This window comes from Syngnathoides biaculeatus, chromosome 17 (assembly GCF_019802595.1).
Source record: "Syngnathoides biaculeatus isolate LvHL_M chromosome 17, ASM1980259v1, whole genome shotgun sequence".
Taxonomy (NCBI): domain Eukaryota; kingdom Metazoa; phylum Chordata; class Actinopteri; order Syngnathiformes; family Syngnathidae; genus Syngnathoides; species Syngnathoides biaculeatus.
In genome coordinates this window covers 8,027,620-8,041,029 of record NC_084656.1, presented here as the reverse complement: position 1 = coordinate 8,041,029, position 13,410 = coordinate 8,027,620, and the positions used below count along the sequence as shown (strand labels likewise).

General features: G+C 42.2%; 1 protein-coding gene across 1 annotated transcript; it reads left to right on the top strand.

Moving 5' to 3' along the window:
* The first annotated feature begins 582 nt into the window (after positions 1-582).
* LOC133490592 (oocyte zinc finger protein XlCOF6.1-like) lies at positions 583-11,620 on the top strand. Its single transcript, XM_061800862.1, has 2 exons — positions 583-1,099; positions 9,956-11,620. The coding sequence occupies exons 1-2, from the start codon at positions 982-984 to the stop codon at positions 11,137-11,139; spliced, it is 1,302 nt and encodes a 433-aa protein (XP_061656846.1). The 5' UTR covers positions 583-981; the 3' UTR covers positions 11,140-11,620.
* The last annotated feature ends 1,790 nt before the right edge of the window (positions 11,621-13,410 follow it).

Sequence of the window (13,410 nt, the reverse complement as noted above, 5' to 3'; positions counted from 1 at the left end):
TATGTGTTACTTTTAACAGTTGTACGAACAGTTGTGTAACTCCGGTCTGTATGCAAAAGCGATAGTGAACGTCAGGTCAGTAGTGAACCCACCCAACATGGTCACGTGCCCAGATGAGGTCACGTGGTCGAAAGCTATCTATAGTTTTACGTAAAAAAAATGTAAGGCTCAGAGAGCTAGTATCACGCGATGTAATATCCGTGTCACGTGATAAGGAATTGGAAATTTGAGCCGTGAGTGTGAATCTTTGTTTTTGTGTGTTCCCTGCGATTGGCTGGCCACCATTTCGGGTGTACTGCCTCCTGCCCGATGACAGCCGGCATAGGCTCCAACAGGAGAAGCAGCGAAGAAAATGGATGGTTCACTATCATCACTTCAAAATCAATAGAATAATCTTATTGCTCTTATTTTGAAACACAGCATAGCAGGGAAGTAAAGGTGATACACGTTAACTTGATGAAATAACAATTAAAATACAAATAAATACAAAAATCACAAAACACGGATAGCCCGATGAGTGTTTGTGAATATTTTTGGATAATCTACATTGCGCACTGTCTGTAGCTAGTCATTACTACACTTAACAAGACCATTTTTTTCCTGGTGCAGTATGATCCTTCTCCAGGTCAGCTCGACTCGTCATGCCCAGTTGTTGCTGTCATAGTGGGTCTTTTTGTGACTATTTTTCACCGCTGATCTATTTCCGCATCCGCTGACGTTCTTGTAATGATTGCAACAACCGCGTCACGAAATCTTCCAGAATTTATACGGGATCAATTTACTAAGTACAATACGACGTAGTGCGCCCATCGCTATTTCACTGGAATAAAACGTCACTTCTTACATATTCGTGTCCGTGCAGTTTGAAGCTTCTCGGCTTAAATTAGCTTAGCTTAGCTTTCCAGCTGCTAACAAAGAGATCAACACAGCGCGAAGGAGAGGTCAAGTGTGAGCTCAAATTGTTGTAGTTTTTGCGTGAAAATGTGTGCAAGAAGGACAGCTGAGTACCAGGAGGAACTTTGTGAAACAATTGAGGCCGAAAGACAACGACAGGCACTGGACGCCGTTTGCAAGAAGCTTCCAATTGGTTTACGCACAGGTTCGTTCACGCTCACTTTTTCGGGAAAAATACTTTTTTCATATCGACAACAATCGGATGTTGGGACGTTGCATTTAATAAAACACGAAGATAGAAGAAGGTGTGCTTTGTGGCTCTGTGGCGTTCCACTCGTGATTTGGTTCCAAGAGCGTAGGCCGCATTTCACAAGTTAAATTAAAGGCTTGTGGTCAATACTGTACTATATTATTTCACTCACTAAACATGGCTTGTTCGGAAAAAATGTGAGCAGGTTTTATGCTTGTTTTGCCTCTTGTTGGCTGGTTTGTGCAAAAAAGTCATGTTAAATCAGTCTAGTCACAACAATGTGTGTGGGAAGAGGGAAAAGGTGTGCACATTATTCTTCCATGTTGCTGAAGCTGTAGTTTTTATTTTTGTTGTAAAAACTATTTTTAAAAAAGTCATTTTTAACAAAGCATTTACTAAGAGAGGTTACAATGCTGATTAAGCCCATCATTTACTTCATCATCTTATGCATGTTTCTGGGATGTGGCAGGAAACTGAAGTGCCTGTAGAAAACTCACACAGGGAGAACATGCAAACTCCACACAGGGGGGGCCTAGATTTGAACCTGGGTCCTCAGAACTCAGAGGGCCAACGCTCTACATATCCCATTGCCCCACTGTGCCGCGGGAAAATGTATGTCATTCTTTTAAAAAAAACGGAACATCGTGACAGGGTTAGCTGTACAACTACGGAAAATTTAGTCTTATGCTAACCACCATGCATCTTTTTCGGATGTGAAAGGAAATCGGAGTACCCAGAGACAATCCATGTAGGAACGGGGAGATCATGCAAAGACCACACAGGCTCCTCCGAGTCCTTAGAACTGTGATGCAGGCATGCTAACCAATAAGTAATCACTCTTGTTCTGTATTTAAATACAAGACACACATTGTTTTCGAAATCACCAACGTAATGCTATCAGTCAATAGAAAACTGACGGGCTTGCTGATATTAGCAATTGGTCAAGAAAGGGACTTAACTTCAAATAAATATTCACATACAAACATTGTAGCAACACATTGAGACATGTAATATAACAATACTTCTTCTTCTTTTCCTTTCGGCTTGTCCCGTTAGGGGTCGCCACAGCGTGTCATCTTTTGCCATCTTAGCCTATTTCCTGCATCTTCCTCTCTAACCCCAACTGCCCTCATGTCTTCCCTCACCACATCCATAAACCTTCTCTTTGGTCTTCCTCTCGCCCTTTTGCCTGGTAGCTCCATCCTCAGCACCCTTCCACCAATATAATCACTCTCTCGCCTCTGAACATGTCCAAACCATCGAATTCTGCTCTCTCGAATCTTGTCTCCAAAACATCCAACTTTGGCTGTCCCTCAAATGAGCTCATTTCTAATCCTATCCAACCTGGTCACTGCGAGCGAGAACCTCAACATCTTCATTTCTGCCACCTCCAGTTCAGCTTCCTGTTGTTTCTTCAGTGCCACCGTCTCTAATCCGTACATCATGGCCGGCCTCACCACTGTTTTGTAAACTTTGCCCTTCATCCTAGCAGAGACTCTTCTGTCACATAACACACCAGACACCTTTCGCCAGCTGTTCCAACCTGCTTGGACCCGTTTCTTCACTTCCTACCACACTCTCCATTGCTCTGGATTGTTGACCAAGTATTTGAAGTCGTCCACCTCGCTATCTCTTCTCCCTGTAACTTCACTCTTCCTCCTCCGGCCCTCTCATTCACGCATATATATTTTTTACTGTATTTCGGCTAATCTTCATTCCTCTCCTTTCCAGTGCATGTCTCCATCTTTCCAATTGTTCCTCTGCATGCTCCCTGCTTTCACTGCATATGACAATATCATCTGCGAACATCATGGTCCAAGGGGATTCCAGTCTAACCTCATCTGTCAGCCTATCCATTACCACTGCAAACAGGAAGGGGCTCAGAGCTGATCCCTGATGCAGTCCCACCTCCACCTTAAATTCCTCTGTCACACCTAAGGCACACCTCACCATTGTTCTGCTGCCATCATACATGTCCTGTACTATTTTAACATACTTCTCTGCCACACCAGACTTACGCATGCAGTACCACAGTTCCTCTCTTGGTACTCTGTCATAGGCTTTCTCTAGATCCACAAAGACACAATGTAGCTCCTTCTGACCTTCTCTGTACTTTTCCACCAGCATCCTCAAGGCAAATAATGCATCTGTGGTACTCTTTCTAGGCATGAAACCATACTGTTGCTCGCAGATACTTACTTCTGTCCTGAGTCTAGCCTCCACTACTCTTTCCCATAACTTCATTGTGTGGCTCATCAACTTTATTCCTCTATAGTTCCCACAGCTCTGAACATCCCCTTTGTTCTTAAAAATGGGAACTAGAACACTTTTCCTCCATTCTTCAGGCATCTTTTCGCCCGCTAGTATTCTGTTGAATAAGTTGGTCAAAAACTCCACAGCCATCTCTCCAAATTGCTTCCATACCTCTACCGGTATGTCATCAGGACCAACTGCCTTTCCATTTTTCATCCTTTGTAATGCCTTTCTGACTTCCCCCTTAGTAATCATTTCCACTTCCTGGTCCTTCACTCTTGCCTCTTCAACTCTTCCTTCTCTCTCATTTTCTTCATTCATCAACTTCTCAAAGTATTCTTTCCATCTATTTAGCACACTACCGGCACCAGTCAACACATTTCCATCTCTATCCTTAATCACCCTAACCTTCTGCACATCCTTCCCATCTCTATCCCTCTGTCTGGCCAACCTGTAGAGATCCTTTTCTCCTTCTTTCGTGTCCAACCTGGTGTACATGTCTTCATATGCCTCTTGTTTAGCCTTTGCCCTACGTCGCATCTCGATGTACTCCTTTCGCCTCTCCTCAGTCCTCTCAGTATCCCACTTCTTCTTCGCTAATCTCTTTCCTTGTATGACTCCCTGTATTTTGGGGTTCCACCACCAAGTCTCCTTCTCCCCTTTCCTACCAGATGACACACCAAGTACTCTCCTGCCTGTCTCTCTGATCACCTTGGCTGTCGTCGTCCAGTCTTCCGGGAGCTTCGGTTGTCCATCGAGAGCCTGTCTCACCTCTTTCCGGAAGGCCGCACAACATTCTTCCTTTCTCAGCTTCCACCACATGGTTCTCTGCTCTACCTTTGTCTTCTTAATCTTCCTACCCACCACCAGAATCATCCTACATACTACCATCCTATGCTGTCGAGCTACACTCTCCCCTACCACTACTTTACAGTCAGTAACCTCCTTCAGATTACATCGTCTGCACAAAATATAATCTACCTGCGTGGTTCTACCTCCGCTCTTGTAGGTCACTATATGCTCCTCCCTCTTCTGGAAATAAGTGTTCACTACAGCCATCTCCATCCTTTTTGCAAAGTCCACCACCATCTGCCCTTCAAAGTTCCTTTCCTGGATGCCGTACTTACCCATCACTTCTTCATCGCCCCTGTTTCCTTTACCAATATGTCCATTACAATCTCCACCAATCACAACTCTCTCGCTGTCTGGGATGCTCAGAACTACTTCATCTAGTTCCTTCCAGAATTTCTCTTTCAACTCTGGTCACATCCTACCTGTGGTGCATAGCCGCTAACCACATTATACATAACACCCTCAATTTCAAATTTTAGTCTCATCACTCGTTCTGATACTCTTTTCACCTCCAAGACATTCTTAGCCAGCTCTTCCTTTAAAATAACCCCTACTCCATTTCTCTTCCCATCTACTCCGTGGTAGAATAATTTAAATCCTGCTCCCAAACTTCTAGCCTTACTACCTTTCCACCTGCTCTCTTGGATGCACAGAATATCAACCTTTCTCCTAATCATCATGTCAACCAACTCCTGAGCTTTTCCTGTCATAGTCCCAACATTCAAAGTCCCTACACTCAGTTGTAGGCTCTGTGCATTCCTCTTTTTCTTCTGACGCTGGATCCGGTTTCCTCCTCTTCTTTGTCTTCGACCCACAGTAGCTGAATTTCCACCGACGCCCTGCAGGTTAGCAGTGCCGGGGGCGGGCGTTGTTAACCCGGGCCACGACCGATCCGGTATGGGATTCTTTACGCTCATATTTGTTTGGCACAGTTTTTACGCCGGATGCCCTTCCTGACGCAACCCTCTGCATTTATCCGGGCTTGGGACCGGCCTACAGATTGCACTGGTTTGTGCCCCCAATAGGGCTGCATTTGTAATATAACTATACTCATGGGCATATATTCATAATCTGTGCAAAATAAGTTTATTAACATTATATTGCAACTTGATTCTACTCTGTTGACCTTACATTCAACAAGTAGCTCAAAAAAAGCATCGAAACACACTGGCGCAAAGAGGCCAAGGGGCACAAAGCAGGAACAGCAGATAGTCTATAAGGATACAAAAACATGCTTTTTTCCCCTTGCATGTGACATGAAAGCAGACTAAATAAACCTTTCCTGTTTTAGATAATTTAGCATTACTAAAAACATTTCTATTTGCCAAATGACAAACAATACCCATTTTTTTTAGGCAACTGTAATAGAAAAAGACAATACAGTCATTGCTAAAGCATTAGCGAGTTTTGGGCCATGAATGTATGTATTTTTGTTTTTCATTTCTTCGTCATATTTATTTTTATTTATGTTAATATTGTTTTCCTTGTTACATATTTATTTTCTGGTGCTTCTTCCAAGATATATTGAAAGGTGAGTTTTAGTAGGGCAGTGCATCTGGTTAGAGCGTCTGCCTCAGAGTTCTGAGGACTGGGGTTCAAATCCTTGCCTGTGTTGGGTGTGCATGTTCTCCAGTCACTCTGGTTTCCCCCCCACATCCCTTAAACTTTCCTGGTAGGTTAACTGAAGACTAAATTGACAGTTGGTGTGAATGTGAGTGCAACTAGTTGTTTGTCTCTATGTGCCCTGCGGTTGGCTGGCAACCAGTTCAGGGTGTACCCCGCCTCCTGCCCGAGGATAGCTTGGATAGACTCCAGCACTCCCGTGCCCCTTGAGAGGATAAGCGGCTCAGGAAATAGATGAATGGATACTGGCTCCGTGGTGCCTCAGCAAGCGTGAAATATGAATTAAAATCGTCCTTGCATTCTTTACCTCCAGATGTTTTTCTTCCTTTAGGCCAGAAATGAGGTCATTTGAAATTTCCCAAAGTTATCCATCTACATTTCCAGCAAAATGTTCTGCCTTGAGCTCGCTCTGTCAACGTAACAAATGTGCTCTCACAAGTGGCTCTTTTACATGGAGGCAGCCTGATAGTGACTCTCGTGTGACAAAACCAAGTCTATATTTGAGATATACTGTATAAATTATATTTGTTTGTATTGTTCCATAGCCTCTTCAAGATATTTGTCTGATTAATCAAGAAAAACAATCTGCTGGTTTACTGATTATTGGAATAATGGATGGATCCGTGTGAATGATTGACAGCTCCCTTTTGACCAATCAGTGAGCGTCATTTTCTGAACTGCGCCCATGCTGCCTCCAGCCGCAATCATTTACCCACAAACAAAGAAAGGGCATGGTTACTTTAAGCCTCTGAATTGCAAGTGTATAGTCCTCGTAATATCCGATTCGGAAATATGGTGCTTCGATGTGGCTGGGGAACGTGTAATGGAGAGGAGCGCTATGCGAAGAGTTTACTGGGAGGATATCTCGTGCGCTTTCCCACCCCAAAGCGTAATTTGCATAAATGCAAGTGGTGGATTAAGGCTCGTGGCCGACCTCACGACCAGCTGAACGTATCGTACATAATCAGCACAAAGCTGTCTCTTCCGAGGTAAGTTATTCAATTAGTCAGTGTAACATCAAAAAGGAAGGACGAAGCTCTACCTGAGCCGGGCGAAACTCAAAGCTTCCAGCCGCACCTCGGCTCTGCTCTCAAGCGTTCTTACCCATGATTAAACACATCACGTGAGTACAAATATTTTGGCCCTACATTTATGTGTACAGTACGTACGTTCAGACAAATAGAGGAGACGCATACTACCATAATTTATGTGAATTATCCATTATGAACGTAGATATAATTTCGAATCGACATGTTTATGTAGCGTAAAAATGCAAACTTACCCTCCTTTGCATGAACAATAGGGATCAGAAATCTTATCGAATTCAATGTCCAACATTAGTTCATGAGGTGGTTGATTCTTTCGCATGGACGTACGGCCAACACATTGCAGAAACTTTAACTGGCTTTCCCGTTTGGGAAACCTTGACATTATGAATATATCCCTGTTTAAAGTAATTCAGGCCTTTCTGTACACTCTTTGTCGATATTTCCGATACAATGCGCAGACAGGAAACAGAAATAATATCGGGAATTCGCTCTAATGAATCGCTCATAGCATGCTTCGGCCGCACTGCGTCCGCTATTTTAATCGGTAGCTTGGTGTGCATAACAACTCTAAGTAGCCATGGCTTAAGCGCCCTGCGCGTATCTATCCATTGTTAGTTACACCTCCAGTATAATACCAAATTGAAATGTGTTATTTTAGTAACTCAAACAAGATAACTTTTTACAAAATGTATGAATTATTTTTTTCATTACTTAAAAAGTAGCCATTTTGCAGATGGGTGGGTTCCTCTCAACAGTGATGGTATGGAGTTTGTCATTGCTGAATATTTACTTATGGGATGTAGTTTTAAATGAAGCTCCATTTTGAGCCAGAACTGGCACACAAATGAATCTTAAAAAAAATCTTACATTGTGATTTCTGGATTTTTCTTTTTATATTATCTGTCTCACAGTGGACATGCACCTACGATGAAAATTTCAGACCCCTCCATGATTTCTAAGTTGAAGAATTTCCAATATAGCGGGGTGTTCAAATATTTATTTTCTTAACTGCAGGTGGGATAGGTTCTGGTACAGCCACGAGGATAAGCAGCATTATTGGAGGGACAAACCTGGTGGACTCAACAATGTGTTTTGATTAAACAAATTTTATGTATTTAGAAACAACATTGATTACAAAATAACATTTCCTCCAGATAAGACCTGAACAGTTTAAGGAGTCCCATTTAGTCCTAACTACATTTCCAACTTGTTCCGCATTATACTGTTGATGGTTGTGTCAGTGTACTTCCTGTCATGTGTCCTGTCATCCACGGTATAAAAACCAAGCACCTTTTCAATTTTCTCATTTATAACGGACCCAGTTCTACCACTATATCATACAGTTAACCCACACTGCCATAACGGGAAAGGGCTGTCAGCCATTCATGTCGCGGGGGAAGGCAGGGGCGGGGTGGAATGGGAGAAACCATCTGGCTCTGTCTACAGAGAGCACTGCATTCACCAAGAATGAGCCTTCTCCTTGGGTTCCCATGGGAACATGGGTTGAGTTTGCTGTTTTACTTAAATTTACTAATTCCACATGAAACAAGGCAAAAGAGTGGACGTATTGTTATGGAAATTATTTAGACTCCTAGATAATTGATTTGTGACATGTCAATGACATGACATTATCATTAATTGACCCCTCCGTGGATATTGCGCAATCCGCGTCACTGACCAATCAGAGGGCAGAGATCTGCATAAACCAAAGCCCATTTTTGCTCCCGCCATTTTCTTAGACAACATTGCAAGGTCTAGGATAGGTTTAGTTAGCGTTTTATTGCGTGTTTGGGTTATTTAACAAAAAATATGGTTAAGAGGTGTAGTCACAGACTTTGTAATAGTGACGACAGGTATCCTGAAAGGCTAGTTGGTGGAGTTCGATTCGTACCCTTCCCAAAACCGAAGACCCAGTACGAAAAATGCCTTCGATGGATCAAACTTTGTGGAAGACCGCATCATCTACTAAATCCATCTAATATCAACCTGAACACATATGTTTGCACGAAGGTATGCCCTATATTTGATTTTCAATACATGTCTCGTATAAATGAATTTGAAGTTCTTCGCTAGCATAACACTGCTGCGTGTGAACGATTGACACACTTATTCTTTGTTGAGCGATAGAGATGAGCGGACTGCACAAACGTGTCGCTTTCTTGCTGGGTCGCGGGCGAAGCTTAACCAGACTGTGTTTGCACGAAGATATGCCCTAAATTTGATTTTTAATACACGTCTCGTATAAATGAATGAGACGTTCTCCGCTAGCATAACACCACTACGTGTGAACGATTGACACACTTATTCTTTGTTGACCGATATTTAGCGATGATCGGACTGCACAAACATTGATTTCTTGCTGTCTCGCTGCCGAAAGTTAACCAGACTGTGTTTGCACGAAGATATGCCCTAAATTTGATTTTTAATACATGTCTCGTATAAATGAATGAGACGTTCTCCGCTAGCATAACACCACTACGTGTGAACGATTGACACACTTATTCTTTGTTGAGCGATATTTAGCGATGATCGGACTGCACAAACGTATCGATTTCTTGCTGGCTCGCGGCCGAAGCTTAACCAGACTGTGTTTGCACGAAGATATGCCCTAAATTTGATTTTTAATACACGTCTCGTATAAATGAATGAGACGTTCTCCGCTAGCATAACATTGCTACGTGTGAATGATTGAATGAAATCAGAAGCATGGCGTCTCTCTCACTTAAGAATGTATTGTATTTAGAATCTATAATATATCGTTGATTTGAATGAAATCAGAAGCATGGAGTCTGTCTCAGTTCAGAATGTATTGTATTGTATTTGCCATTTTTACTGTTTGTCTTACGTTAGCACACGTGGGGTGACGTAACTTCAGGAGGCGTGGTTAAGTGCCCTGTACGGAGGGGTCAGTCGGCTGCGAGGCCATGAAATGTTGATGGAATCTGTTGGAAGGTGCTAAGATGCAAGCAGGATGGACGATGGAGGTTATAAATAAAATGTGTCCCATGTCTATTTGTTTGCCTATGCCTTGCAGATATCAGTGGAGCTCTTTGTCCTAAATGGGTGGAGCCACAGTCCCCTCACGTTAAAGAAGAAGAGGAGCAGTTGCCTTGCTCAATCAAAAAGGAGGAAGAAGAGTTCCTGCATGTTAAAGAGGAAGAACAGTTTATCATCAAGGTTCCATTGACTGGTATTAATTTTAAAGGTGAAAATGAAGGTAAAGGTCAAACTGTGGCAAACATAGGGGCAGAGCTTCCAAGCAGTAGCTCAAGTCACCACATGACAACAGAAGGTGAAGGAGTACAATGTGAAGAATCATCAGCAGATGGCCTCATAGCGCCACTATCAGATAGTGAAAGCACAATTTCACATTCTCTTCACAATGATGATGATGATGAACAGCCTGAGGGTCATAGGACAGGTCACACTGACAAAAAATGCTGGAAATGTTCACTATGTGGTAAAAACTTTGGGTATAAAAGCCGTTTGAAAAGTCACATGATAAGCCACACTGGAGAGAAACCATTTGCATGCTCACTCTGCAACAAAACGTTCTCTGATAAAGGAAAATTAACAAGTCACACAAGAACACACACAGGAGAGAAACCTTTTACCTGCCTAGTTTGTGGTAAAAAATTCTCCTGGGAGGGAAATTTGAGAAAACATACGAGAACACACACTGGTGAAAGACCCTTTCCATGTTCAGTTTGTGGTCTTAGCTTCACTGATAAGGGAAAATTGATTATACACATGAGAACACACACTGGAGAGAGACCTTTTGCTTGCTTACTGTGTGGGCAAAGATTCAGTGATAAGATATACTTGAAAAGTCACACAAGAACACACACCGGTGAGAAACCTTTTTCCTGCACAGTTTGTGGTCAAAGTTTCTCTGAAAGGGGAACACTAAGAAGACACAAAAGAACACACACTGGTGAAAAACCATTTGCGTGCTCAGTTTGTGATAAAAGTTTCTCTGAAAGGGGAACATTAAAAAGACACACAAGAAAACACACTGGAGAGAAACCTTTTGCCTGCTCAATCTGTGGTAAAAGAGTCAAACGCAGACACACTTTAACAGCACATATAAAAAGGCACACTGGAGAGAAACTTCTAACCTGCTCAGTATGTGGTCAAAGATTTGCTTATGAAAATCTGTATAAGAATCATAACTGTACTGGTGAATTTACAGATGATCAACTAAAGATAGGTGTTTAAAATTAGGGCATCCACTCGGTGACAAGTGAAATCTTCTGGTTTTCTCAGATGATGTTTCTCCTGTCATCCAGGGCTGCATGAGGTTATCCACAAAGGCTAGCTAGGATGGCTCTTATCTCAGGGGTGAGCTATCCAAGATAGCCCATGTCCATGTAAAATATATTCCAGAACAGTCCAATTGTGATTAATTCAAGACCCTGATAATAAAAGATGGATACCAATATTAAAAGCCATGTTAAATCTTGAAATCTCGATGGTGATAACGATTTTTAAACAGTCTACATTTATGTATTCTGTTGACTTGTTTTATATGTCTTGTATTCTGTGTACCCTCTTAAAACCACGTGTTCAAGTGTTGAGAAGTAGCACTTGTGTTGAACCCTTTAAAGCAAAGTATCTGCATTGCGCAATGTTTTTTGTCATGTGCACACCAAATAAAAATAAATGTTTGGCTAAACTGGACTGAGGAAACAGACTGTTTGTGATAAGATGGAAAATATATATGTGACTAATTAAATACTGTACGATTACCAACTTGTACATCCACCAGTTCCAATGAAGTTGGGAAGTTATTTTAAAGGAGAAATCCAGTGCTTTGCATGAACAATGTATCCAATAGGTCATGTAATAGTACCCTATTTTGACAACGTGATGTTAAATCCTCTCTCATTTAATTGTGTTTTGAGAAGATTTTTTATCGACAATTATGAATTTTCAGGGTTGTTGCCATTTTTGTGAGTCACATGATCTATGTGGGCATATATGAAGTGTACCGTACCGTTCCAAACGCTGGATTACATGGGACGCCATTATGCCCAGCACTGATTTCTCGGATTTATCCTCATCTGGTGATGAAATAGCGGTATCGGTTTATCGATAAGACAGAGAAATACTTCCATACAGATTTGAACCTGTGACTGTAATCAATGTGCGTAAACAAACGCTCCCGGGAGCTACGGGCCGGCAGGCGCGGATGGTTCTTCGGACGGGAATGACGCGGAGCCTGACGAGCGAGCTCCGGCAGCGGGCCGCGAGCTGAGCTTTCAGGCGGCGGAGGCCTTTAGCCGAGCTTCAGTGGTGGCGGAGGCTTTTAGCCTAGCTTCGGTGTCCGGGGCTAATGGCCTCCGCCGCCTGGAAGCTCGGCGCGCGGCCCGCCACCGGATCTCGTGGCCCGCCACTAATTCAAGAATAATTATTGAGGGGAGCGCGTGACGTTACACAAAGAAAACGAGAAACAACTCGTAAATCAAGCCTCACCTTCTTTTCCTTCATACGGCGGTTCACAAACGGCTATACAGATTCTGCACACAAGTGTGAAGAAATTCATGCTGAAAGGTACATACAGGTTTTGGAGAAACATAATGCTGCCATCCAACAGAAGTCTTTCGCGCGTTGCATTCAGATAATGCCAAACGTCATTTTGCATATGTTACAACAGCGCGACTTCGATACTGCATATTGCTTGCTGACCAATAAAGTTGTTTTTGTTCAAAATCAGTCAATCAGCAAAGTCTTCTTCAGTATCAACAGTCAACCCTTCTCCTTTCTTGCCTTGGAGAAGAGGGGGCCTCATTCATCCACCACAAATTGGACTGGGCAAACTTCCATTTACCGTGATTTAATTTTAGTTGGATTTAGGATACCCCCTTGAGATGTACCACATCGTTTGAGGGGTTCTCGGGACGACCACTTGCACGGAGGCAGCTGGGATAGGTGGCTTTCCTTTCAAATTGACAAGTTATGTTTCTATCCTATGAACCATTCCCAAAAAATGTGAACCATTGCAAATGTCATTATACACACAAACGTAAAATTGCCAAAGTGAGTACACAAAAATCAGACAAAAAGCACATGAAATTCACCAAAAATATATATATATATATCTATATATATATATATATATATATCTGCAAATTGTTTATGAAGCTTAAGATTTCATGTTTTTCATGCTTCTCAAACTTTCTACACAAAGTTCCACTACAAAAACACCTCACTCCCCTGGCACCACCACGATGACCACCTGCTACAACATTCATCAAAACGTAGCTCAGGTTTTAATCCTAAAATATATACAGTATTAAATAAGGACAGACACCACAAGATGTGGTTGTAACACAGTGCTTAAACATTAGGGGAGGGGAAAAAAAAGATAACACGAAATGTATGGCACTTGATTTATTTTTTTTAACTGACTGTTTACACAAAAATTAAGACTAAATGCATAAAGGTTAACTACAACTAAACTTTAAAGAACACTATACTTAAACAGTC

Bases quoted from the DNA above. Each gene is read 5' to 3' on its own strand.
- LOC133490592 (XM_061800862.1), top strand. From the start codon at position 982: ATGTGTGCAAGAAGGACAGCTGAGTACCAGGAGGAACTTTGTGAAACA. The intron at 1,100-9,955 runs GTTCGTTCACGC...TATGCCTTGCAG, and splicing joins TCCAATTGGTTTACGCACAG to ATATCAGTGGAGCTCTTTGT.